The sequence below is a fragment of the Onychomys torridus genome, chromosome 18 (assembly GCF_903995425.1).
Source record: "Onychomys torridus chromosome 18, mOncTor1.1, whole genome shotgun sequence".
In the NCBI taxonomy this organism is placed as follows: Eukaryota; Metazoa; Chordata; class Mammalia; order Rodentia; family Cricetidae; genus Onychomys; species Onychomys torridus.
The window spans coordinates 51,880,385-51,907,858 of NC_050460.1; the positions used below are offsets into that span (position 1 = coordinate 51,880,385).

At 49.0% G+C, this 27,474-nt stretch overlaps 1 protein-coding gene across 1 annotated transcript in view; it reads left to right on the forward strand.

The window, feature by feature from the left end:
• Positions 1 to 3,196: 3,196 nt before the first annotated feature.
• Positions 3,197 to 27,474, forward strand: part of Ccdc6 (coiled-coil domain containing 6) — a 98,138-nt gene continuing 73,860 nt past the window's right edge. The window contains exon 1 of the mRNA XM_036168221.1: positions 3,197 to 3,528. Coding sequence (XP_036024114.1) covers positions 3,247 to 3,528 — 282 coding nt within the window. The 5' untranslated portion in view covers positions 3,197 to 3,246. The remainder of the gene's footprint in view (positions 3,529 to 27,474) is intronic.

A 27,474-nucleotide genomic window follows, 5' to 3' on the forward strand; every position in this document is an offset into this window, starting at 1 on the left:
CATTTGTGGTTGGCACACTCCCGGCATCTAGCAGGCAAGGCAGAGGTGCATGGATAAATAAACAAAACAGACATCTTAAAATGCACACTAGAGCTTACTCCAGCAAAAACTGTCTAGCCCCAAGAGTTGACACGGTCCATGTTCAGATGCCCCGGCAAGGCCTAGGGGCCAGACAGGTTCCAAACAGTGTAGGACTACCTTTCTGAAAGCGATGGTCCCACAGGAGCATTTTCTACCTCTAGCCAGCTACATTTGGGCCACTCTAAGTCTGTTTAAAACGCTAGTGGATCCCGAATCCCACCAAATCATTGAGAGTTTGAGTGATGTCACATGGATCTGATATTGACAGAACCAGTGATGCCTGGGGATATATATATGTAGTCATTACAATTAAGCGACAAAAATTTCCTATCACTTATGCTGCCACTATTTTGATATCAGCATTGAGAACATTCAAGTTTTAAGGGTACCCAGAGAATCAAAATGCAAAATAAAATGGTATTTGAGAAACAAAGATTTCGATGTCCCCCCCCCACACACACACACACCTTCACCTGCAAGGTACCATGTTCCTTCCTTCACATATCTCGGGACTTATGCTCAGCGTGAAGCAGCGGATTTCACTATTTCTGCTATGGAGGTGGTAATTTACACTTGCCCTTCTTCCTCCAGGGAACTCAGGCTACCGCTACCCTCTGATTCATTCCCACTGGAAAGCTGAGGGGTGTTATAATGATCCGATCTATTTTGTAGCTGGTGTTTCCATTGTAATGCTATTACCGAACCAGTGTCGTGACAAATCGTCTGTTTATGAGGAGAATCACTTCTACAAGAAGTAGAAAATTAGACATGCAGTAACAATAAAATCCTGGAGGGGGGGTGTGGAAAAAAAAATCTTCCAATTTATTCCCATCTGTAGCAGCAGAGAAGCTTTAGAAGATGGACTTCCTTCTAACATCTTCTAAAACCGATTAGCAACTACAAATACGACGTTAAAAAAAAATGCAGTTCCCCCAGTTCCTAACGAAGACCTAGACATTCTCAAGCTTATACTGACATGGGCCCTTTAAGAAAACCCAGTCACTTCTTAACTCCACCCCTCTGCCGACTGGAAGCCTGCAGGTCGCTTTCCGAAGGCTGTTAGTTTTAGTGATAAACACCAGCGAGCTCATTTGGCCCCCTACTCTGCCTGGAAGGAATGTTCCCGGGGCTGTAAGCCCTCTCGACGTGGCAGTCTGGAGGTGGCGAGGGAAAAGAACAATAGGAAACTTGTGAAGTGTGGAGGCCACGCCCACCCCAGACTAGCCCTGCGTTGAATAAAGCGGAAAGAATGCACTTAAATCCCAGTCCCAGGCAGTGCTCCCCTTACCCCGTCCATCTCACCCTGAGTCGGCTTTCCAGAAGCTTCCTGGAACCGAAGGAGCCGAGTGTCTCCTTGTCCCGGACCCAACATGGCAAAGTCAAAGGGCTAACTTAGGTGACAGCAGAGGAATATTTAGGTGGGCTCTACATTTCTGTAGGGCAAAGCCAAAGGCTTTCCAAACCCTCATGTTCAACTGTTATTGTTAAATTCTGCTTCACCGATGGTGTTTTCAGAAGCCCCCCCCCCCCCAATAAACTCAAGAATGTCAGGGGAAGTTTGGGGGGGATCACTGCAAATTGGCATTTCTGAGTTGACCAGAAGCAGCCATCTTGGTAATGATGAGGTCAAGGCTCCACCGTTGGCAGGCTGAGTTTATTCGAAGATCAAATTTAGGTTAAAAGGGCACGGGGGGGGGGGGGCGGGGGGGGGGGTAGTGGGGCTGGGAACCAAGAAAGCGATTTCTAAAGTCATACTAAGTGCTTTAAGAAAGTCCTGGAGCAGTTGACAGCTAGAAAACACACTTCACCCCCCCCACCTTCCCACCCCCTTTTAGCATTTTGTTTCCATGAGTTTGTTCTTCCGTTGACTAAACTTGGATAATAAAACTCGTCTAGTCAGTTTCACTTTCCAATTTTTTTTTTTTTTTTTTACCCATAAGTGAAAGCTGTTTTGTATCAGCGGGGTGAAGTGTTTAGACCCTTTTCACCTGCTAGGCCCGTTTCCTGCAAGCCTAGAACGGAGGGAAGGGGCCTAACAGTAAACGAGTTTGAGTTTCTGATTGTTTGAGCCTGGCTCTCTACGGCAGTAATTACGGTTTTATTTTTACCTCCTGGAGATTTTGTAGGAGTTGGTGAGTGGTAATAATGGTTATACAGTTCCCTCACTTAATCGTGGCTATTTGTTTAGCATTGTGCCTGCAGTTACTTTGGAAAATTGGCACTTGAAGTGCGTTGCAATCCTTCTGAAAAATACTCCCCTTTCTTGACTAGACACATCTTGGTGGCTTAATCCTATTTCGTGACCTGTGCACAGAGGGTTTGCAAGATGCAAGGGCGGGGACTGGGGGGGCTGCGCCTGGGTTTAAACAACTGGACGAGAGGGGCTTGCTTGTCTTCTCTGCAAAATTCTTTGCCAAGCAAGGCTAACCTGTGGCTCTTGTCGTGACACCCCCACCCCCACTCCACCCCCCGACTCCCCACCCGGGGCCCACTGCACGGGGAACTTTCTGTTCCTAGCTCCAAGTGAGCCTCTGCTTGAAGCAGCCAGAGAGATCCACGCGCGCCGGCGCCGACGGAAGGTGCCAGGCTACAGCTTGGCGGGGGTGGAAGGGTGGGGTGGACTGAAGAGCCCGGCTGCCCCTCCCACGTGTCCCGGCACCTGCAAGGGCTGGCGCGGCGTGGAGTCCGCCTTTCTCCGGAAGAGGCGGCGCGCGGCCGTGGGTTGGGGCCTGGGACGCAGGGGCCCGGGGCGGGAGCACGTGCGCGGGAAGGCGGCGCGGGCCGGAGCGTGCGTGCGTGCGTGCGTGTGAGTGTGTGCGTGTGTATGTGTGTGCGCGTGTGTGTGTGCGCGCAGCTGGTCGCCCAGCACGGGGTTGGGGCTTGCGGGGCCGTCCCCCCAGCGGAGCGCGCCAGATCCCGGCGCTGCAGTACTGCCCGAGTCCGGGCGGGGTCTCTGTTCCCTGGCGGAGCAGCTCGCGCGGCCGCGGGAAGCGCCCTCTCTTTCTCCGCCGCCGCCGCCGCGCGTCTGCGCCCTGCCGCCCGCGCCGCGCTCTGAGCTCCCCGCTCCCCGCCGCGCGCCCGGCCCCGCGCCCCACTCGCCGCGCGCCCGCCCGCCCGCCCGCTCCTCCGCGCCCCGCTCCCGGCCCCGCGCCCACTCGCCCCGCCATGGCGGACAGTGCGAGCGAGAGCGATACAGACGCGGCGGGCGGCGGCCCGGCAGCCATGCAGTCGTCCTGCTCGGCGACCTCGGGCGGCAGCGGCGGGGGCGGCGGCGGGAAGTCGGGGGGCATTGTCATCTCGCCGTTCCGCCTGGAGGAGCTCACCAACCGCCTGGCCTCGCTGCAGCAGGAGAACAAGGTGCTGAAGATCGAGCTGGAGACCTACAAACTCAAGTGCAAGGCGCTGCAGGAGGAGAACCGCGACCTGCGCAAAGCCAGCGTGACCATCGTGAGTGGCACCCCGCGGACCGGGGGGCGACCCTGAGCGCGCGCCCCCGCGAGGGGCTGCGGGCCTGCGGGCACAGGGAGCCGGCCTCGGGTCCCACTCGTGCCCTCCCTCTCTTGGGGTGTTGGAGGTGCCCGGGGAGACCCCCCACGTCTCCTCTTCGCCCCGGGCGGAGGCCCCTCTGAGGCTGGGCTGGAGGCTGGCGGCGTGGCTTGGGGGGCGGGGTGGGACTTTCTCAGCCCTCCGGCGCCTGAAGGCTGAGAATCGGGGGACCCCCTCCCCTCGAGCCCTCATGAGTGGACGAAGCTGGGGTCTGTTCGAAGGTTAGTGGGGGAGGCGGGGTGTGCCGCTGGATTGGGCACCCAGTTGGCAGGAGGAAGGCGCTTTGCTGGATCGCCGGCCCAGGGGGAGGGAGAGAGTGGCCCGGAATCCGGGAAGTGGAGTTTTCTGGCCAGTATGGAGAGGGAAGGGCGGGCACTGGGGCTACCACAGTACCTCGTTCGGAATCCCTGTCCTTTTGGACTGAGAGGGTGGGCGGGTACAGAGTAGGGGGGAGTGTAGCGTCTGGCACTGGCTGGGACAGGGTTGGGGCTGAAACCAGGATGGAGGGGTGGCCGCTGGGACTGCCTGGCTGAGCGAGGATGTAAGTGCGTCTCCTTCATTGCTGGTGGAGTGCTTAGGAGTACTTGCCTGTGAGTCTAGGTACTTGACGGGAACACAGGCCATCTGTTCTGTTTCTACCTGGCCCCTCGAGGCTCCCTGGAAGAGGGTAAGATTAGTCTGAGATCAGCCTCCTGGTCCAGCCGAGTGGAAAGGCCCCCGTAGCGGTGATGAGGCGAAACGTAACTAGAAAAAGTACGCGTTGTGCTCTCACCTCCCACCCTTGCCAACTCCACATCATTAACATGCAGAATCCCCCACAGACAACCCTATTCAGATCAAAACAGTTTCCCAGCCAGCGGCACGGAAGAAAATGTCAAGAAATCAAGGAGGATAAATTGCCAGAGCCTCTTGCACACAGCTGATTAGACGAAACCGTCCATTGGAGAAAAGAAATTTGGTGATGGGTCAAGGATCACATCCTGGAGACGAAAACGGGACAAATTTAAGCTGCCCTGTGCCAAGAAAAAGTGAAGTGTGTGTGTGTGTTCCCTGTGCCTGGCTTCTGCATGGCCTTTCCTGGTTTGTGTGGATAGCAGCAGATTTCCACCAGGGAGGCAGTGTGATTTGCAACCTAAATAGCAGTTGATTTTGTAGGAAGGCATCTTTCTTGCTCTCATCCAGTCCCGTTCAGTGGAACTGGACCCACAAGCATGCGTCTCCTGGCTACAAGTTGTTAGATCGGCCTTTTGATGCGAAAGGAAAGCGATGTGTGGAGGTGGCCGGTTGCAAGCCTCCAGTCTTCCTTGCCTAAGAGAGGACGTGGCAGAGTTGAGGTTGGAACCGAGAGGACATTGGTGGAGGTTGTTGGTTTAAGATCTGATCTAAATGAAAACTATTTAAAGTTAGTTGGAAAGGAGAACATTAGTCTTCTGCAGACCATGAGCCGTGGAAGGAAAACTTACACGTGAGGGTACCTCTAACCTCTTCCCTGCAGTGAGCAGCAGGTTAGACTGCTGTTTGTGTAGAGGCAGGAGACACGGGGGAAAGGGTTATCTGTTTGACCTGTTGACCCATAAGTAGGCCTGGCACTTGTACACAGACACGGTGGCCTTGCAGGGACAAGCATGTTCATTTCTGGCGTGCAAGACCAGAAGCCTCCTGAATATTTGGGAACAGGGGTTAAGGGAGCAGCTTTGTTTCCTAGCACTCAGTCTCAACGACAGCTCACAGGCAGGCAGGTCAGCTTCCTTGTGTCAGTGTTTTGTAGTCCTATCCAGTAAGGGTCTTAATTGTTCATGCTGACAGTTTGCAAGTGTGGGGCAGGTCTCCGGGTTTGTTTTTTTTTAATCCCTAATGTATTCAGGGAGCTAAAAGTGCATGTGGTCCACCTGGGTCCCTCATTCTTGGCCGGTGTTAGAGAATTGTCGAATGCAGCAGAGAGATTGCTGAGGTTTTTGGGTGAAGGCTGGGGGTGGGGTCGGGTCTGACCTTTCCATCTGCTTCTGGATGCCCAGGAGAATGCCACCAGTTGAGTTTGTGCCAGCGACAGGCTGTGTGCAGTTCCTGACAGACCCTCCCTGGGAAGGCTATGACAAGGCCGAAGGAGAAATGGGGGCCACGGCGATTTTCCACAGTTTTAGTTAATTTGACAGGAAGATCATCCTATTTCTTGCTTAAGTTCTTCTGATTATAACACTAACTTGTGTGTTGATGAACGATACAGGTGATGAAGGCTATACTTGGACCCTTTCAGGAAGGCATATTGGAGAGAGGAGAGAGAGAGGAGAGAGGAGGTGGGGGGGGGGTTTATTTTTCAGGGTAGGTTTAGGTTTTTGGTAAAAATCAACAAAGTAGTTTCTCCTACCTGCTTGCTACGCCCTCTGTAGGCACAGCCTCCTCCACCACCAGCCCCAAGAGTCCCATGGTCGCCCATATGTGTTACATCAGGGCTCACTGTTAGACTTGTATATTCTATGGGCTTGGCCACATCTGTAAGGACATGGCTCACTCACTGTAAGAGCATTAGGAAGGAGAATTCTTCCATCGTAGGAATTCTCTGTTCTCCTTTTTTCTTCCTTTAAGATGCGGATACTGCTGAGCTCTTGTTGTAGTTTTGCCTTTTCTCAGGATGTTCTGTTGGGTGTGGAAACAGGTTGGGCTCTGTCACTTGGTAGAATGAACTGAAGGGTCCTCCATGCTCTTTCTTTGTGTGTGTGTGTGTGTATGGATGGAGGCCTGATACATGAATCTCCCTTTGATTCATCCCTCTTATATGTTAAGGCAAGGTCTTTCCCATTTGAACCCACAGCCTGCAGATTGGGTTAGTCTAACTAGCCAGCTTGCTCAGGGCCCCCTCTCTCTCTCCACCTCCCCAGGCCTAAGATTACAGGCTGGTACTAGGTCCATCCAGCATTCATGGCTTTTTCTTGGGTTAAGGGAATTGGAACCCAGTCCTCAAGACTATGCAGCAGGTACCCTCTTTCCAGCCCCTCTACAGTATTTATTTTTGTGGTTTGTTTCTTTTTAGTTCTTGGGTGTAGTAGCCATTTCTCTCTATCTACTGGAGGACATCTTAGTTGCTTTCAGGTTCTGGCAGTTGTGTACACATCTGTCTGAAACATTCACATCCATTTGTCTAGACTAAAGATTTCAGCCTGTTTGGGTAAATACCCAGGATTAGGGTCGCTGGGTTATGTGGTAATTGCATGTTTACTTTGGTAAGAAATTGCCAAACTGTGTTCCAAAGTTCCTGGAAGTGTTTTCACCCCTCCCAGTGTTAGGTGAAGTTTGGGGTGCTCTTCCCCTCCACTGAATGCCATCCTGCGGCTTCCTGAATTCTGTCTTTCTCACAGGCTTGGAGCGGGACCTCTTTTTCCACAGTCAGGTTCAAGGCAGAAACTTCAGCCATTAAGCTCTTCTGTCTCTTCTGGTGTAGGCAGCTCATTCCACCATGATTACCATTTCAAGAAAGGTAGATCCTTTGGTCTGTTTCCTCGGCATCTGTGTAGCAAGAGGTAGCCATTGCCTGTGGGGAGAATGACCTGTTACGGGCCTCTTCTCTCGGACTGTACATCATGGGGGGGGGGGGGGGGTCAGAGTCTGCAGTGTAATTTATCTGGAGCTTAGAGGGGGCTAAAGTGTTCTGAGTGATTATACAATTTTACTCGTTAAATCAGCACTGGAGCCAGGCTACTGATTATAGATGACGATTTCTTTTTTGGGAGGGGGAAATCATAAACACAAACCCAATGTTTAGTTTGCTTGGTGTTTATGTGCTAGTCCAGATCTGTCTGGCAAATCCTGGGAGAATGTGGTCTCTGATTGTCTTGACTCAGAGCCTGAGGGTGGTCCGGGGGGTGGTCGGCCCTGTGCAGGTGTGGAAGTGCAATCACGGGGCAGGCCCTGTCGAATTGCAAAATTCTCAGGCAGCTGCTGGTGTTACAGGTGTGAGCCATGGTCAGCTGCCTGCTCCAGGTGTGTGTCTTTTCTAGATAGGCTCAGACATTCAGTATGTTTAGTTTGGAAATAAAGGCCCGCCATAAATCACTAGGATTTAAGTGTCTTTTCTGACTATAAAACAAATCCCTTCTTTATAGAAGTTTAGGTCAGTACAGAAGTAAAAAGTTGGGTTTGTTTGTTTTTTTAACAGATTCTATTTGATGTGTTTGCCCATATGCACATGTGTGCACCACATGCCTGCAGTGCCCTCAGCAGCCAGAAGAGGGTGTTGGATCCCTTGGAACTGGAATTGAGAGATGGACGGGGCTGCTATGTGGGTGCTGGGAACTGAATTAAGGTCCTCTGGAAGAGCAGCCAGTGCTCTTAACATTGGAGTCATCTCTCCAGTCCAATGCAAAAACATTGGCAAGTGATATCGTAAAACAGTGGCTGAATGCCATGTTTAGAAACCCCGATGCTCTGTCCGGCAACCATGGTGTCCTTACCCAGTGAAGGACACCCTATGTATAGTTCATATCGTGTATTTGGAATTATTTACTGTGGAGCCTAACTCAGGTGGCAAGTTTCCACATTTAAGGCTTAATTTTGGCAAGCCAATCAGTTTTGCCCCTGGAAAAGGGTGGAATGTCATTCTTTCTCTTTCTAGAAAAACAAAACATATTTTAGGTTCCTAAGGAGACACCACCCACTTAAGGCACAGTTTTGAGAGAGATGAGAGCTCAGTGTTGGGTCTGTCTGTACACTGCTCTTAAAGAGGCTGTCCTTGCATATCCTGCATTGGAAGTTTGTTTTACATCTGTGTGAGTGCCTTGTGGGTGTCTCAGACAGAGCGTCCCAAACCTGAAGGAGGTCACTGTATTCTGTTGTAGTCTTCTTGTTATCTGTGCGCTCGAAATGGGGACTAGGTAGAGAATCCACAGTGTCAAGTTCGTGGGGACTGCCGTTCAGGACTAGAGAAACCAGAAACCTGTCTTAAGCGAACAGCCAAGCCGCTGAAACTTTTCATGTGTGCTGTCTCTGTCCAGGTCGGCGCTCTGTTGGTTTCTCAGGCTGCGTGACTGACCCTTCTTGCTTCTCAACCACACTGTTCTCCTCAGCTGCTGGCCCGTGTGCTTTTTCTGAGCGCACACAGGCCTGAACCGAGTTCCCCCGCCCCATCTGACTATCCCCCGGCTTCTTTTTGCCCTCTCCTACTCTGCCCTGGATTCTTCAGTGTGAATTCTAGTAGCCTGTGCTAGTCTCCACACCCAGTATGTCCCGGCAGTGATGCTTTGTGAACCATAATGGGTAATCTCAGAACCCATCTGCTACCAACCTCATCTTCAGGAGAGGTGGGTCTTCCTGTAGGGCCAGACTTTCCCTTCTTTGTCTATGTCTCTGAGCATCTGGCATCTGGGAGACACATGAGGGTTGGTGATTTGTTTTTGTTTTTTTGGGTTTTTTTGGGGGGGGTTCTCTGTTTATATTGGTCTTCTGGGGTGAGGGTTTTGTCACCTGAACTTTATGTGCATAGGCCACTCCTACCATCACAGCAAACCCCATCTTCGAGGTTTGCCTGATAGAATAGGTGGATGAGTGGATACACTGTATATTGTGGGGACTCACTGAGCCTGTGTGCCCGAAGCCCTGGCCTCTACCTTGTAGGCTACCTTGTAGCACATACCTGGATGTTGCTGCTACATTTCATTCGCAAGGGGACAAAGTGTCTTCAGATTGAGTTTCTGAGGAAGGCCTGGGACAGAAGCAGGCCTGTTGGAAGTGCTCATGTTCACATTTGCTGCTTTGATTGCATCGATGGTGACACTATTCCAGATGGTTCCTATGGCTTCTTTTATATAAAAATCACCTCCACTGCCTCTGGGAAACACCCATAGTCATCATAGGGCAGTGAGATTGTGCACATGAGACCTGGCTATTGAGGATGGGTGTGAGAACAGGATCAGGAGGCTTGAGTCCAGAGCTGTCCATTGTTAGCGATACTCTGAGTGGAGGTGGGGAGTCCATGCACTCCGTAGGTGCGTTCTTCACACTCTGCTCCCCCTGAAGTCATGCCTTGTGGATGTACGGTTACACCTAGCCATGCTAATGCTTGTGTTTAAAATGCAGCCAGGCTGAGTGAGGAGGAGGAAGCCCTGTTTCTTGTCCTTCGGCATAATTTTTTTTCCTCCGTGGGGAGGCATTGCATTTTCTCTTCAGTCACAGCGCCAGTTGCTTTTAGGTATATTGAATTATCGTCAAAGCTAGCCAAGTAAATGCTCACAGGTTTTAGTGTGTTCCTGACAGGAAGGGATGCTCTAGAAAACACTTGGAATGGCCAGAATCTTGGAATGGAAGCTTGCAGACTTGTCTTGTTTTCCACAGATTATCGTGTGTGTGCGTGCGTGCGTGCGTGCGTGTTAAAGTTGTCCGATGCATTGTGAAGCTTATCCCCCATACCCATGTCAGTGGGTTGCAGATGCCACTTTTCACCCTCTGAGGGATGAGACTAATGAAGAATCAGGGCACAGGTACCACATTGTGACTGACGTTGTGTAGAATCAGTGCTCCTTTTGGGTCTCTAGATCCAGTGTGGAGTGCATTTTATGTAAAATTTAATTAGTGTCTGTTTGCTATACAGGTTGGTACATTTCCGTTCCCATATGTCATATGCTTAGACCATGCCACCCTTCGGTGTGAAGTGTGTTTCAGTGATCCAAAGTCAGGATGCTTCTTTGTTTGAGGGCAGGAAATTAATCCACGAGCCCTCTACCCTGTACCTTTATTTCCCCAAAGGCACAAGACAAGTAGTAGGTGTAGCTTCAAAGCGGCAGGAGCCCATCCCCAGTGACTGTACCTGACCTTCTGTGTGCCAGGAACTGAAAAACATCCAGAGGGAATTTGGGGGCTCCTCAGATGCTCACCCAGGACCACACCTGACTTGACTTTATCCATCTTGGCCCTGGCTGGGCGCTGCAGGCGGTTGAGTGCAGAGGGAAGTGTGGTTTTACCTCCAGCCTAGAGGGCCTGATCCTCAGTACCCCCATGCAAGGAAGAAAGGAAGTCAGTACATACTCCTTCAGGATTTCTGAACCAGGGCATGTCTCCGTTCAGTTTTCTAAAATGAAGTTTCTCTGTCTTGATAAATATCTGTAAGGAAAGCATGGTGTCTGAGCTCTTCCCAGCTCCATTAGCTCGTAGTTTATCTTGTAAGGGGGAGATGTCGAGAGCTGCTGCTCGGTTTACCCGTGCTGAGGTGGCTCGGAGCCTTCTGTTGATTTTTCATTTTCATTTTTATTTGGTGGTGATGGAAAAGAAATGTCACTGATGTTTAAGTTATGTGATTTGTGTCTGGCAGTATAAGCAGACAGTCCTCCGTGGTTCTCTCCTACCCTTCCTTTCACAGAATGCTGTTGGAGGGACCAGACTGTCAAAGTTTTTAACCCCAAACTGTGGGAAAACAAAAGACAACTTAAGGTAAAGTTAATTAGCGAGAGGATTTTTTCTGGGCAGGTTTGAATCCCAGCCAGTTAAAAGCCCAGTGCTGATGGATGGGGCTAATCTTCCACACATCTGTTTCAGATCAATCCAGCCCCCAAGGAGGCCAGGTGTGCCTCCAGCATGATCTGCTTAATACCCCCCGGGGCATCTCAGGACACTGGGGAATCAAATGAGGCCATGCTCAATGGGGAATGGAGGTGGGGTGTCCTCACAGACATAGGTCATCCTTCAAAAGGGCTCTCCAAAGAAGGAAAGAGGAAATGAAAGCAAGAATACTGGATTAGGGGCATGCTTCGGCTTAGAAACCTTAGTTGCCTGTGTGGAATATTCCATGTGGTGGTCAAGTGGAATCTTGCATGGCATTGGCCTTGAAAAGTTAAATGAGAGGGGGCTAAAAGATGGGTGTTCGGTGTAGAAGCGATTCCTCAGCCTACAAAACTATTGTGTTTGTTCAGTTGTCCGTAAACACCAAAAAAAAAAAAAACAAAAAAAAAACTTGTATTCTGCAGAGAGTCATTTTGTGCGGAAGGGGGCAGGTCACTTTGTCCATTCAGAGCCCACACACCACCTGCCTCCAGAGGGTTGAGGCCATGAGATTGAATACAAGATTGGCTAGGAGCATTTAGTGTCTCTGTTACCAGAGAGCTCATAAAGCAGATAGGTGGCCACATTCCGCCCAGGTACCACTGTGAAGGCATGTGTCTTCTGGAAAGAACGTGAACTCCTGCACGCCTCTTTGAACCTTGAACACCAGGAGTTCATCACGGGAAACTGTCAGGCACCGGGAGGAGAGGCCAGGAACTTTTTCTTACGTGTTAAAATTCTCAGTGCGCACTCTGCTATGTCAGTCACCAGGTTGCAGTGTAAGATTCAGGGCCTCAAGGGCGTTCAGAGTATTGTGTAGTGTCACTGCTAATCCCAACCAGAACTCCGCACTCATTAGTGGCCCCACTTTTCCTCCCTGGTGGTGGGTGATCTTGTTTAATAATCATATTTATTTATTCACGTTATTCATCTGTGGTGTGCCCGGTGGAAACCATGGCCTTCAGCATACTAGTCAAGGACTCGCCCATTGAGTGACATAATCGGCTCCATATTTATCTATTTACTTGTATGTGTGTGTGTGTGTGTACACCTGTGTAGGAACGTGGAGTGGGGAGAGGCAGGCAGAGGTGCACATTCCTGTGTTGCTCTCTACTTTTTTGAGATGGGGTCTCACAGAACCTGGAGCTCATGGCTTGGCTAGACTGATGCCAGCCCTCAGGGCTCCTCTTGCCTCTGCCTACACAGTGCTGGGACTCTGTTTTCCATGGATGCTGCTGCGCAGGCGAGTTTTATGTCAGCTTGACACAAGCCGGAGTCATTTGTGAAGAGGGATCTTCAGTTGAGACGATGCCCCCACCCGGTTGGCCTGTGGGCAAGCCTGTGTGGTGTATTTTCTTGATTGGTATGGGAGGGCAGAGCTCACTGTGAGCAATACCACCCCTGGGCAAGTGGTCCTGGGTGCTCTGGGAAAGCAGGCTTGAGAAAGCCGTGAGGACCAAGCCAGTAAGCAGCATTCCGCATGGCCTCTGCATCAGCTCCTGCCTCTAGATTCCTGCCTTGCATTCCTTCCCGACTTCCCTGGATGATGGACTACAAGCTAAAAATGAAATAAACTCTTTCCTTTCCGTGATGCTTATGGTCTTGATGTTTTATCACAGCAGTAGAGACCTAGCCGAGACACTAGATCTCTAAACTTAGGTCTTTATGCCTGAGGCCAAGGTCTTTACCCTACTGGCCCCCCTCTGTTCAGATTTTCTTTTTTTTTTTTTTTTTTAAGACAAACTCTGATCTACTAAAGCAGTTAGCTGTTTTGTTAATGTCCTGGAAATGAAGTTAGAGTTGAGGCTTCAGGATGCCGTTGATCTCTTGCTCCAACAGAAGTTTTACGTGCCTGTTTTTCTGCCCTGCGTCTGGTTTTTCCTGACTGTGAAACAGTCATGCACAGCGCTCTGGCCCTGTACTGGACACCGATGCCCTAATTTGTATGGGCACCTTGAGTGAGAAGGGTCTTGGTTGCCATACCACAAATTATTTGCCTTTTTGTTTTTATTTTTGTTTTTTAATGTAAATTCATTAATATTAAAATGAAAAGCATTGCATTTTCTGAGCCAAATTTTGAGTCATCTTTTACTTCAAGGGTGAAGGAACAAAGAAATAAACCTAAGAGAAATCTTGCCAATATTTTTTCCCACTTCCAAGTTTTTTTTTTTAAATGCATATGAGTGTTTGCCTGCCAGTATGTATGTGTGTTGTGTGTGTGTGTGTGTGTGTGTGTGTGTGTGTTCGTTCGTTTGTTCGTTCCATGATAGGCATGTAGAGGTCAGAGGACAGCTTGAGGAGTCTGTTCTCTTCTCCTATCATGTGGGGCCCAGGGTCGGCAGGCTTGGCAGTAAGCACCTTTGAACCTGCTCTCGGGTACCGCATCTACTCACTGCATCCTCACTGTGATCCTACGGATCAGTACTTCTCATATCCTTTGCTGTGAACCCACAAACAGGTGTGCTGAGGTTTCATTATTTGGGGCTGGGGGTCTCGTGATGTTTCAGGTGAGGCCATTGTTGGAACTTGAGTCTGGCTTCCAACCTAAAGCTCAAGGTAACAGCCAGTGGGAGGGTGGTGGTACATTTCGTTTAGACGGTTTGGTGTTGATCTGGTTGTAGGTGTTTGCTTTTTGGTTTCTATACACTTCATTCACCCACTAAGGTCATCGGGGCCATAGCCCTATCCACAGCGAATTCCCCAGGATGCTGGGCTTCGGGGAGCGTTGCCAGGGCAGCAGACTCTGTCTGGGAAAAGCAGCCACAGCAGAGAGGGTGTCTGTGCTGTCTGGGGCTTGTTCTGCTGCCGTTCTCTCTGGTCCACCGCCCAGCGCTGCATCAGGGCGCACCGCATTTATTCCACTTCTACACCGCGTCATTTGTTCCCATCCCAGGCTGGAGCCAGTTTCTAATTCTTTGCTTCCGTTAAGAAATAGCCTGGTTAGCATAGCACGAGAACCCCACCCCCACCAGATACACTGAGTACCTGCTGCATGTCAGAATCCATGCCTGTACGTGTCGCTGAGGAGAGACTCTTAGGGAGGCGGGTGGTTGGCCTGGCTTGAGATGAGAGAGAGCTTTGCAGTCAGATGGCTTGTTCTAGAACACTGGTTCCCAACCTTCCCAATGCTGCAACCCTTTATTTAATACAGTTCCTCGTGCTGTGGTGACCCCCCCCAACCATAAAATTAAGAACCATAATGTATCTATCTGATACGTAATCCAGAGGGGTGGTTATGACCCACAGGTCGAGAACCCCTGTTCTAGAAGAAGGCCAGTTTTTAGCCAAGGCATGAAGGAGAAGCTGGATTTAACCTAGAGGAAGAGGGGTCGATCTCACGCCCAGACAAAACCCAGCTGTCTAGGGATGAATGCATCTTGGGAGGAGAGTGGGGAGCCGGTGGGCACATCTGGGCTCTGCCCCAGCCCTTGGGTAGAGGTGGGGAGGGAGATGTCAGGGCATCCTGCCTTTTAGACACTTGCCTTGGTTGCTTATGGCTTACATGTGTTTGTTTTCTGTAGAAGACTCAGTGTTTTGTTGCGGTAAAATGGTCTGTCATATTCCTCCTCATGGTACGAGCTGCATATTGTCACCTTACATGTGTTCTCACCATACTCTTTGTGGGTCTCCCAGCCACAGGTATAAGGATGTTTTGACACCTCGAAGATAGCAGTGTGTGCTTCTGGAACAGGACCTTGCGTGATGCCCTGCATGTGTGAAGACCCTGCTAGTATGAAGAGCTAGTTTTGTGGACTAGGAACTTAACACAGCTCTTCAATACAGTGTGTGCTGTGCAAACTTTTGAGGGGAGAAAGACATAAATACCTCGCCGTGCTCGAACTTCCCACACATGGCTTGAACGGTGTGGTGAATTTAGAAAGGAAGCCGAAGCTGCCGGCTCTGCTCAGCTCAGGGTAGCAGCTTATCGGCAGCACCCTGAGATCTTCCCATCGGATCCCTCAGAGGTCTTTCTGACTCCTCCCAGGAGACATTCATTTTGTGTCAAATCATTGGGATTGTGCAAAGTATTCTGTGCAGTTGACGTCTTTGAATCCTTCTTGGTAATAGTTACTAGTATGCAACAACATCTGTGCAGAGTACAGGCTGGGTATTACTCCTGGGGAATGTTTTATTCCGTGAGTGCCTATCAGGTTTCAGTTTTTAGTTTCTGCCTTGTGGATTCTGATGGCCTTGCACCCTCCATGTGTCCCCTGCCCTGTCCCCTAATGTGAGTTTTAGAGATCATCTCAGCCCATCCCTCTCTACAGTTGCCTAGAGTACACTCCCAAAACAGCCCCATTCTAGCTGATCCTTCAAGATGACGGTGATATTTTGAAAGCTGAGAGAACAACTTAAACCACACCTGGATGCTGGAGACCTCAAGCTAGGGAGAGCCTCACCTCAGCTCAGTTTCTCAGCACACACACTTCTCTGGCACCAGGGGATGAGATGCCTGGGAACTTGGCCAGTGTCCAGGGCTTGGTAAACTAGGCTTGTAGTAGCCCCATGGGTCTATGCTGTTACCTAGGGGGCCAGCTGGCTTCCTGATTGATCCCATTCCTTCCCACCCCCAGGGCTGAAGAGCCCTTTCCATCCTTTCTGGAAAATAAAGCCAACGTCTACCTTCCTGACTTGAGCACTGTGGAAAGACAGGGCCGTCCTGGTCAGCTTCTCTGATGTGTGGCCTTTGTCCCTGCTCCAGGCTTCCAGAAGGTGAACTTTGGCGGGCAACACCCTAGTGCAACGTGTGCTTGAGAGCCGGTTTGAAGAAGAGAAGCCAAAACATAAACCTTTGCAATGGTGGTAGCATGGATGGGGCTTGAGTCCCAGAGAACAGCTTGAAGAATAGGAGCATGAGCCGGGAGGGGGGTGGGGGCAGGTCTGGTAGACCGGCTGTCTGTCACCTGCCCTCTTTTTTTCTCTCCATTGTGTCAATCTCCTCCCTAGCTGCCTGGGAAAGTAGGAAGGTTGAGGTCTGTGCAACGCTTGAGCTTTGGGGATGGTGGTTAGGGCAGGACGCACACCTTTTCCTCTTTGCTCTCACCAGCTACCAAGCCCGCAAGGTTGCCTTTACCTCCTGCTGTGTCGTCACTGGGGATGCGGGGCTGCAGCAGGGGCTAAAGGACCTTGGGGTTTCTGTCTTCAGGCTCCTCTGAATGCCCGCCCACTGAGCTGAGGGAGACGGAGCACTCCGTCACCCCGTTCCCTCGCTCCGCCCATACTTGACCTGCTTCTTCCATACTTGACCTTGAGCTCTGGGGTGCCGAGTCACTGGTACCTGCTGGGTGATATAGGAAAAGGAAAGTGGTCTTCATGTTGGCCAGCAGTGGCTGCTTCCTGTGAGTACACGGCCCTTTATGTCTCCAGGCCTCCCAAGTCCTCTGTGGCTTCCAGGACCTTTGGTTCGTGCTTCCGGTTTTATGTGCCGCCACTCAGCTTCTGGTAGGTTAGCTCTGTTAATAAGTCCTCTTTTTGGTTTTATTTGTTCTTTGAGGGAGATGGAAGATAATGGGGAGACACCTGGAAACTGGGAAAGGTTACAAATGAAATAGGATATATATCCTTTATACACACACACACACACACACACACACACACACACACACACACAAACACAAAGTTTTTATGTATACCTTAAATGTTGCATAGGATAGACATTTAAACATTATTTGCTCTTTATCTGAACTTGATTTTAACTGGGTGTTGGGTGCTGTCTGGCAATTCTGAGCCGTGGAGGTGCTTTCCAAATCCGGGCTTTTCTTCTGATCCTGGGCCATCTCACCTCTCGGGTAGAGGACATCACTTAGGAAGACTCTCAGACCTGTCCGTGGGACTTCCGTTTCCTGTTTCCAGTGGTTGTGAATTTACCTCTTGCCTATTTTCGTACTTGCCCTCCCTTCTGGCCATGGAGGCAGCCCAACCCCGTGAGCCTTCTCCACTGGGTTCTGGACACTTCTGATGGGTTCCGGGATGGCGCCTCTTGTCCTCACCTCACCTTTCCTGACCCTCCACCCTCAGGGTCCTCGTCTCCACTTCCGGCTTTCACTGTATGCGTCAGGTATCTCTCTCTACCGGCCACACGTGACCCCGTCTCTTTGGTTCTCCTTCTCTCCTGAGCTTGTGGATGGCCCGGGGAGAACTGGCCTCTTGGCCTTTTACCATTTGGGAATCTACCTCTTAGGACCTCACTTTTCTCTTCAGCATGCTGAAGGGTATTCGGAGTTTGCTTCAGACACCTACCAGTGTTCGGCCCACAGGCGCACGCCTTGGCTGCTGAGTTCCAAAAAGCCCTTTCCAAAGCGATGTCTTAGGGCAGACATCAGACCTACCTGCACTGGGACTCTGATGGTCTTTGGGTCTGAGACCCTTGATGTAGGATACGGAGAAAAAATGAAGGCAACTAGTGTGTTCTCTTTGGACAGGGCCTTGAAGCAAAACTGGGGGACACAGTGTTGCTGCAGCTTTGGAAACTGAAGAACTAAGGTGGAGGTGTTCCTTGGCCAAGGCTATTCAGCTGGTTTGGTGGCACCTGGGTTTGGCAGTTTGTGTCTGTGACTGCCTGCCACTGGGGGCCTGTGGAAGTCCTCAGATGCTAAGACCAGCGCAAACGGTTCTGTTCTTATTTCTAAAATGAATTCAGGTGCTCACCCTGTTAGTCTGACAGTTGCTTTAATTTTTAGGGAGTGAATCCTTAATAGAGAAATACTTCTTAAACCCGCTCTTTCTTAGACATGCTTGTAAATGTGTTCTTGTCTCGTGGCCTTCCTGCTTAGCTTTTATAGATGCCGAAATGCCTGTTTATTTGACAGGACAGTTTTTGGACACCTGGGAAGTGTTCGCTGTAAGCTTAAGATACCTCTTTTGGGAGCGAGTCAGGGAATGAGGAGTAAGCTGGTGCCCCACCCATCCAGAGCTTAGGAGCCTCATGACTCCAGTGATAGATGGCGCTAGACTCTTGGAGAAACAGGTAGGGACAGTGTGACTACCAGGGTGGTCATTTCATTCAGGATTCACCGAAAGCATGAGATCCTGGGAATCAGCAATTCACAGCAGTGCTGTGAAGCCGGAAGCTGAGCAATGAGGCAGCCTCGGGCATTGCAGGACCAGTAGTCCCACGCTCTCTCTGATGCAGGAGGATGCAGGAGGCAGCTGGTGTTTTTGGAGTCTGTGCGCATCTGTCACCCAGAAGATGGATTCACAGTGGGGAGATGGGGCAAGGTGGGGGAAAGAGAAACACCGGATGTGCCCTCCCACCTTCTGTCATGATTGCCTGGCGTCGGTAGAACACAGTTGTAGGTGACTTCAGGAACTGGTTACTACTATGCAGACAACCCCTGCCTTACAGACCAGGAGAAAGCAGTGGAACCCTCTCGGGCTGCTTGTTCAGAACTAATGGAATGAAAAAGAGAATGGGTTGTTTGCCCTGGGCAGTTAACTGAATGTTTTGCAAATGGTAGACTACTAAAGACGTCTAGATTCTTCACAAGAGAATGGGGGTGGGGGTGGGCATTCCAGGGAGAGGGAAGAGTGCAGACAAAGGTATGTCATCCTGTGCAGCCCCAGATGGCCGGACCAGGGCTAGAGTCTCTCCTGTCTTGTTCTCCTTTAGGACCTTGTGATGGAATGTTTCCTCGCCAGTTGATGTTGTCACTTCTGGCTGACGTGTATCCTCCCAGGGGATGCCTGTGGGAGGCTTTGCACATGGATGTCTTACAGGCCATCTGCTTCTGACACACACACACACACACACACACACACACACCATTTAGCTAGTACCGAGTGGCTTATGATGCTCCGGCAACGTTGGGAGGAAGTTCATGGACAAGAATAGAGATGCTGCCAATGGGCTCTCTGGTTCCCTTGTGTCAGCATCCTGGAGAGAGGGCTTCCCAGCCAGTGCCCTTTGAGGACTTGTCTCTCAGCCCCATGTCTGCTGTTTGACCTCATGGGTAGGATCTGCACAGTCCTCACAGTCCTCTACTGTGAAATTAGTTTCTCAGTGCTAATGAATTTTATTTTAATTATGGGTAGAGGGTGTGTGTGTGTGTGTGTGTGTGTGTTCAGATACTCAAGGCCGGAAGTGTCAGATCCTCGAGCTGGAATTATAGGCAGTTGCTGCTCACCAACCTGTGGGTTCTGGGAACTGAACTAGAAGAGTAAAACACATTCTTAACCACCAGGCCATCTCATTTCCCCAGCCCTATGCTGATCGTGACTTCTGTAGTCAACTCTTAAAGATGTATGTATTTTTACTTTATGTGTGTGACGGCTTTGCCTGTAGGGTGTCTGTGCATACCTGGTGCCTACAGAGGCCAGAAGAGGGTTTTGGATCCCCTGGCACTGGAGTTAGAGGTGGCTGTGAGCTGCCATGTGAGTGATGCGAACCCAGGTCCTTTACGAGAGCGGCAAGTGCTCTTAACTGCTAAGACCCCCCCCCCCCCCCCCATGTAGTAAACTTTTTATTATGCAGAATTTTCAGGCATACCCCCAAGGATGTATGGAACTGCACACTCCCCATCTTTCACGAATGACTGATAGCTACATGACCAGCCTTGGGGGAAATGTATGTTTGGAGGGCAAGGAGCACAGGCATCTCTGGGCTTCTGTGTATTGTCCGTGTGTGTGTGTGTGTGTGTGTGTGTGTGTGTGTGTGTGTGTGTGTGTGTGTGTGTGTCTGTCTGTGTCTGCACGCGCACGTGCGTGCTCTCCCATCTGTCCTCGTTCTGACTCCTCACCTCTGTGCTGAGCCCCTTGGCCTCCATTCTCTCCTTTCCCCCTTGAGCTGTTGACAGCAGGTTCAAGGGCCTTTTGCCCTATGCCCTGCTTACTGCTAGCAGTCCCCCAAGCATCTAAGGCATGCTACTTTAGCCCTCAGGAAGGTGTGCCAGCTGGCATCCCAGCACGCAGCAGTAAGTCTTCCAGGTACCTTGCGGGTGGAGCAGGAATCTTGGTTTCTGGAGCTCCACTTCAGGACGTCTGAAGCAGGCATCTTACATGGTCTTCCCTGGGAGCTTTTAGCTGAGCAAGGTCTGACAAGTGCCCCGAGGCTGGTTCCCTGTGGCTTCCAGAAAGTCTGGCAGGGTATTTGAACCTCACAGGCTTCTCCACACACTGTAAACATGCAGTTGTCACTTACAGGATATATTCTGATTATGGTTTCTCCCCCAACAGTGCCTCCCAGATTCTCCTTGTCTCCCCACCCACCCAAATATTCCCCCCCCTCATCAAAATGCAATGGGTATTTAGAAATACTAATAGTATAAAACAAAATAAGATTAAAAATAAACTGGAATGGGATGGAGCAAACTAATTACCAGGAGAAAAATAGCCAAAGAAAAAGTTCAAGAAACACATATAGCGGGGCTGGAGAGGTGGCTCAGCAGTTTAGAGCATTGGCTGCTCTTCCGTTGGACCTGGGTTCAATTCCCAGCACCCACATGGCAACTCAGCAACTGTAGCTCCAAGATCTGACACCCTCACGTAGACATACATGCCAGCAAAACACCAATGCACATACAAATTTGAAAGAAAGAGACACATGTAGACAGAGATACATACATTTTCACACACAGAAATCCTGTAGAAATGCAACACCAGAAATCATTATATATATATGACCCGTATGGGGAAAAATACTATGCCCAGGCAAAGCATTGTGAGGCAAGAAACCACTGAGTTCCCTTTCATTTGTCCATCTACTGCTGGGCATGGGAGTCTGTCCTGAAGAGTGAGTGGTTTGTGTACCCAGTGAGGCACTGTTGGAGAAAACTAATTTTTTCTTTGTGAGTGGTTATCAGCTGGAGATGGCTTTTGGGTTAGGGATGGGGGGGGGGCACTTGTGTCCACTTCCCTCTCAGTGCTGGGACCCTGTCTGGCATAGACCTGCACAGGGGCTGTGCATGCTGCCATAGTATGTGAGTTCATATGTGTGCCACTCCTGCTGTGTTTGAAGGCCTTGTTTCCATGGTGTCCTCCATCCCCTCTGGCTCTTAGAATCTTTCTGCCTCCTCTTCTTCAGGGTTCCCTGAGCTCTGAGAAGAATGATTGGATGGAGGCAACCCTTTTGGGACTGAGTGTTCCCAAGTCTCTCACTCTCTGCAGTTTGTTCCACTGTGGATTTCTGCTTTTGTTCCCATGTACTTCAGGAGGAAGCTTCTGTGATGATGGCTGAGCAAGGCCCTGATCTATGCATATAGAAGAATGATGTCATTAAGAACCATTGCTACATTCCTTCAGCAGAACCACTGGTACTGGATTTCTCCAGGTCTCTGGCTTGTCTAGTCTTCTAGAAACTTGGCCACATGCGAGGTGTCCAGTATGGGTTCCATCTCATAGAGTGGGCCTTAAGTTCAGTCAGGTGTTGGTTGGTTGCTCCTACAAGCATTGTACCACTATTGCACTTGTGTATCTTGTAGGCGGCAGGTCACCATTGTAGATGGAAAGATTTGTAGCTGGGTTGGTGTTTACATTTCTCCTCTGTTGGCATACTGTGAGCACTAGTCAGTAGGGGTGAAGGCTATCTGTAGGTGCCTGATTGACTTCCGTTTTCAATGAGTTGTGTAGGTGTGATTTATCAGCAGTTGGGCCTTACCATCAGTTTTTGGAAAGCAACTGATAGTTTGGGCAATAGCCTGGGTTCTTTGGGGATTTCCATGGGGCTCCTTTGAGTGACAACGCAATGAGATGTAACCCATTCCCAGAACTGGAAGTTTCATTTCATGACAAGAGATGTCTAGTTGGGGCTTTGTTTCCCATGTTATTTGGTGAATCTATTTATATTTCTTTCATGCGTGTATATATTTTAGGAAGCTTCTACTGTATCTAGTTTCTGTACAACCCCTCAAATGGCCAGTTTTAGCCGTCTCTTCCCATATTCCGTCCCTTATACCCTCTTACCTCCCACTTCCTGTTTGATCCCCCTGCTCTGTTCTTCCTCACAGACCTTCCATAAGAATCTCTTCTAGTTCCCCTTCCTAGGGAGATCCATCCCTCCACCTCCAGTCTCTTACTTTATACCTAACTTCTGTGGTTATATGGCTCATAGCTGACTTACCAAGTACTTAACAGCTAACATCCACATACAAGTGAATACATACCATGTTTGTCTTTTTAGATCTGGATTACCTCACTCAGGATGATTTTTCTTATTTTTTTTTTTTTTTTAGATTTATTTCTTTATTATGTATATAGTATTCTGTCTGCATGTACACTTTCCCAGCAGAAGAGGGCACCAGATCTCATTATAGAGGGTTGTAAGCCACCCATGTGGTCGTGGGAATTGAACTCAGGACCTCTGGAAGAGCAGTCAGTGCCCTTAACCTCTGAGCCATCTCTCCAACCGTGCTTTTAAAAAATTTTCTTTATTGCTATTGTTTGTTTTTTTTTTGAGACAGGATTTCTTTGCATAATAGCCCTTGTTGTCCTGGAACTCACTCTGTAGACCAGGCTGGCCTAGAACTCACAGAGATCTATCTGCCTCTGGCTGTGCTTCCTAAATTCTGGGATTAAAAACTTAGTATGATTTTTTTTTTTCCTAACTCCATCCATTTGCCTGCATATTATTTCATGATTTTGTTCTTTATAGCAGCTAAGTAGTATTCCATTGTGTAAATGCACCACAATTTCTTTATCCATTCTTCCACTGATGGACATCTAGGCCTTTTCTAATTTTTGGCTATTACGAATAGAGCACCAATGAACAAGTATCTCTGTGGTAGGATGAGGCATCCTTTGGGTACGTGGTGAAGCGGTGTATTGCTGGGTCTTTGAAGTAGATCTATTCTAGCTGCCTGAGGAACCGCCACACTGGATGAGTGTTCCCCTTGCTCTACATCCTAACCAGCACAAGCTGTCCTCTGTTTTATTAATCTTGGCCATTCTGACTGATGTTAGTAGTTTTGATTTGGATTTCCCTGGTGACTAAGGATGGTGACCCTTTCCTTAAGTACTTCTCAGCCATTTGCGTTTCCTCTTCTGAGAACTCTCTGTTTAGAGCTGTACCCTCTTTTCCAATTGAGTTACTTGTTTTCTCGATGTTCAGGTTTTTGAGCTTCTTTTAGATATCAGCCCTCTAGCAGATGTGTGGTTGGTAAGAATCTTTCCCCGTTCTGTAGCCTGCCACTCTGTCCAAATGATGGTGTGTGTCCTTTGCCATGCAGAAGCTTTCAGTTTCATGAGACCCCATTTATTGTTGATCTTAGTGCCTGTGCTATCAGTTCAGAAAGTTTTTTCCTGTGCCAGTGAGTTCAAATTTATGCCCCTCTTCCTCTTCTGTTGGCTTCAGGGTAGGTGGCCTTATGTTGATGTCTTTGATCCATTTGGAGCTGAGTTTTGTGCAGGGTGATAAGTATGGATCTATCGGCATTTTCTAGATGCAACTGTCCAGTTTGACCAGCATCATTTAATATGCCTTTCCAGTATGTATTATGGCTTCTTTATAAAAAAATAAAAACAAAACAAAACAGATGTCCATAGGTATATGTACTTATGTTTGGGTCTTTAATTCAATTCTGTTGATCAGTATGTCTGTTTCTGTGCCAATGCCATACTGTTTTTATTACTATAGCTTGGTAATACAATTTGAGGTCTGGGATGGTGCTATCTCCAGCAGTTCTTTTATTATTCAGGATTGTTTTGAGCTGTCCTGGATCTTTTCTTCTTCCATATGAAGCTAAAAATTGTCGTTTCAAGTTCTGTGAAGAATTGTGTTGGAATTTTGATGGGAATTGCATTTTATCTGTGAACTGCTTTTGGGGAGGATGGCCACTTTCACTACATGAACCCTATCGATCATGAGTGCGGGAGGTCTTCCCATCTTCTGATGCCTTCTTCAGTTTCTTTCTTCAGTGTCATAAGGTTTTCATTACACAAGATTTTCACTTACTTGGTTAGCATTAACCCAAGAGATTTTAAATTTGTTCTGGAAGCTACTGTGAAAGGTATCGTTTGCCCAATTTCTTTCTTAGACAGTTTGATTGTATATAGGAGGCCCACTGATTTTTGTGTTAATTTTCATATCCGGCTAATTTGCTGGAAGTATTTATCAGCTGTGGGAGATGCCTGGTGGAATTTTTAGGGTCGCTTGCGTATACTATCATGTCATCTACAAATAAAGATACTTCTTCTCTTCCTATTTGTATTTCTCTGGCCTCCTTTTGTTTCACTGCTCTAGCTAAGGTATATTGAGTAGGTATGGAGAGCGTGGACAGCCTTGCCTTGTTCCTGATTCTAGCGGAAAGGCTTAAGAGAGTCTCTCACTTGAGTTGATGTTGTCTGGGCTGTCTGTAAGTCTTCTTTATTGTGTTGAGGTATACCTATTATATCCCTAGTCTCTCCACGGTGTTTTCTCTGTTACTTTTCTCCGTAGCACTGCTTTGTATTTCATGTAAGATCTTGAATTGGGACAAACAACCCGTGGCTGGTTGATCAGATGCTGAAATGTTTGCCTTCTAGATTCATTTATGGCAGCATTTTTCTCCTCCCAGAAGCTCTGTTATCTCTCAGGTTTAACTGTCTCTGTCCTGGGCGAGTTCGGGCTGTTTATCTGGCGGATTTCATTCACTCGGCCGTGTTTCCCCTTTCCTTAGCATGGATTTTGAGCAGTGGACCATCCGTCCACTTACTCTTCTTCCATAGTAGCCGGTCCTTGTCCATGACACAGGCGTTGGGTTACTGCAGCTGTTCTGTGTGTCAGGGCTTGGAGGATAGGTAGGCTCTTCCTCTTTTATAATTGGCATTTTCCAGAGAGAGAGGCAGACCCCGGACAGCTGACTTTAAATGGTGATAAGCCTCCTCAGAAGACGTGACTAGAGCTCTCAGGCTTGGGGCAGCCAGGGAGAGAGTCCCTGAGGTGACAGGCCGATTGCCACCATCTGTAAACTGACGACATTGAACAACAACAAAAAAAGCTCGTCATGCGGAGAGCTGGTCAAAGAACGTTCTGGGCTAAGGGAACAGACCATGGCTATCTCCTGAAAATGTCAGAAGCGTGGCAAGTTTAGGGAAGTGAAAAATGGATGTCTGGGCGCCATTGGGATGTGGCTAAGACAGATCTAGGTACGAGTGGGGTCGTCTGCGACCGGGCACACAGTCCCACATCTAATTCAAAAGGTAGCGCTGGCTGGAGTGCCTTTTAAGTTAGGAGCTGGTCTTCATTTACTCATGTTCTTTTTCAGGTACTATGCCAGAGTAGACCTACTTTCATCTGAGCAGAATCAGGCTGAAGGGGGATGGGTACTCCATCTTTCCTTTTTTTAAGTTTTTCATTAGGGTATGTTTGTGCCTGTCATCTTCATGCCTTAAAATCCAGATGTGGCAGAAGGATGCAGCTGTGTTAAGCAAAGCTGCAGCTGAGTCTGAAGAAGGAAGTGGAGATGGGAGAGGGGGATGTGCTGTAGATGCAGCCCAGATGGGTGTCTCCCTTCAGCCCCGTGTGTTTTCTCTGCCCTTCCTGTCTGTGTGTGCGCTGAGAGGCGCATACACACTCCTAACCACCCTGTTTCCCCCTGGCTGTTGGAGTCTGAGGCTTTCCTGGCTCACTCTTCACCGGCTCCCTCGTCGGCATCCTTGGCCTGTGGACAAACCCTTCTACCTGCAGCCCAGATGAGTCAGAGGCCAGACTTTCCTTATCTGGAGGAGCCTCTTGGTGTGGTCATCTCCAAGATGACTCAGAGGAACACTTTGAATCTTGGCCAGCATATTAGGATTGGAAAGGAAGCCTGGGAAAGAAAGTTGGCTTGGCGGAACTGGAAATGAGGTGGGTCAGTGGCTGGGGCCGGAGAGTAAGTGCAGGCAAGCAGGGAGGCATAGTGCATAGTATGTGGAGTCCGGTGTAAGAGGATGCTCTCACCCATGGGTCAGTCACTTAGTAGAGAGGTATGTGGATAAGGACTGGGTGTCTATGGATGCAGGCCACCAGGCGGGAGTCCATAACTGTGACATATGTGTTTCTCTGACATGCCAGTGGGTTGCTCTCTGCCTCAGGGACTAGATTCTGTAGGTGAAGACAAGCAGATTTATCCCCTGGCAGCTTCTAAAAGATGCATCATGTGTTTCTCTGATGTGCCGTCTTATCATTAGATATGATTTATTGCTCTTCTCTGTCCCCACACCAAGTTGTCTACTGTTACCTCGCTATGTGGTGACAGGAGAGGGGACACATGGCTTCCTTAATGGTGGGAACCACGTCACATGTATACAGCATAGGTAGTTTTGTATTTGAGGACAGGTTTAAGCAGCGAAGAGCTGCTGCCTCTCAATCTGAGACCAGAGCAAAACCAAGGATGGGATCTCCATCCTTGCCACATCTGTCTCCATAGTAGAGACCACTGATCTCAATCTTAGGCTTTTTTTAAAGATAAATTTTATGCAGATAGAAGTGTGTCCTTTTTGAAAGCTATTCCTGAGTGAGCACGCACTGTACCCGTTGTCCTCCCTCCACTTAAGGAACACTGCATTTATCCTTCCTCTGGGCATAGTGCTGCGACCTTCAAGGGCTGGATCTGCAGTGGTTGGCAGCAGGTCAGCGCCGCATTAAGCATGCCCTCTGTTACGTCAGGCGTGTTGCTTCCCACAAACTCGTCCCCTTAAAACCATTTCACGCATCAAACCCGCAGTGGTCTCTGTTGCCTGTTGGAATATCTCGGAGTGGAATTGCCAGTTCAGTTAGGTGTGTGCTTTCAGATTTTTCTGTTGATGTTCACTTGGATGCTCTGGCTGATTGGTCTCTGTATCTTTAAAATATATATATTTTCAGAAATTTTATTAGCTGTGTGTGCATACGGGGTGTTTGTATGTGTGTGTGCGCACACACAAAACATCATACATGTGGAGGTCAGAGGACAGCTTTCTTAGGGAACAGATCCTCAGTTTCCACCTTGTTTCTTCAACTCCGTGCACTCCAGGGTCCCTGGGCCAGCAAGAGCTTCCAGATGGTTCTCCTGTCTATGTCTCCCATTAAGTTGTACTGGGATACTGCATCTGTTGTTCTGTGGGTTCCAGGGATTATACGTGAGTCATCAGGCTTGCATGGCCAGAGTTTTTACACACCAAACTCTTCTCTCCTACCTGCCCAGTCCTCTTTCAGCCCAAAGACCTTTTTTCTCTCTTCACACTTCGCCTTCTCTTTTTTTTTTTTTTTTTTTTTTTTTTTTTGTAGGAAGAAACATCTTGTTTTCTTGGAGTTTGGAAGGTTCTGCTTTTACTTAGAAAAACTGCTGCATTGCTTCCATTTGCTCCCCACCCCCAGGATTACTCTACTTTTGCTTAAATGATGTGAAAGTGAATGGAGAACAATAATGTGGTTTTTCATCACCAACATTCTTCTCA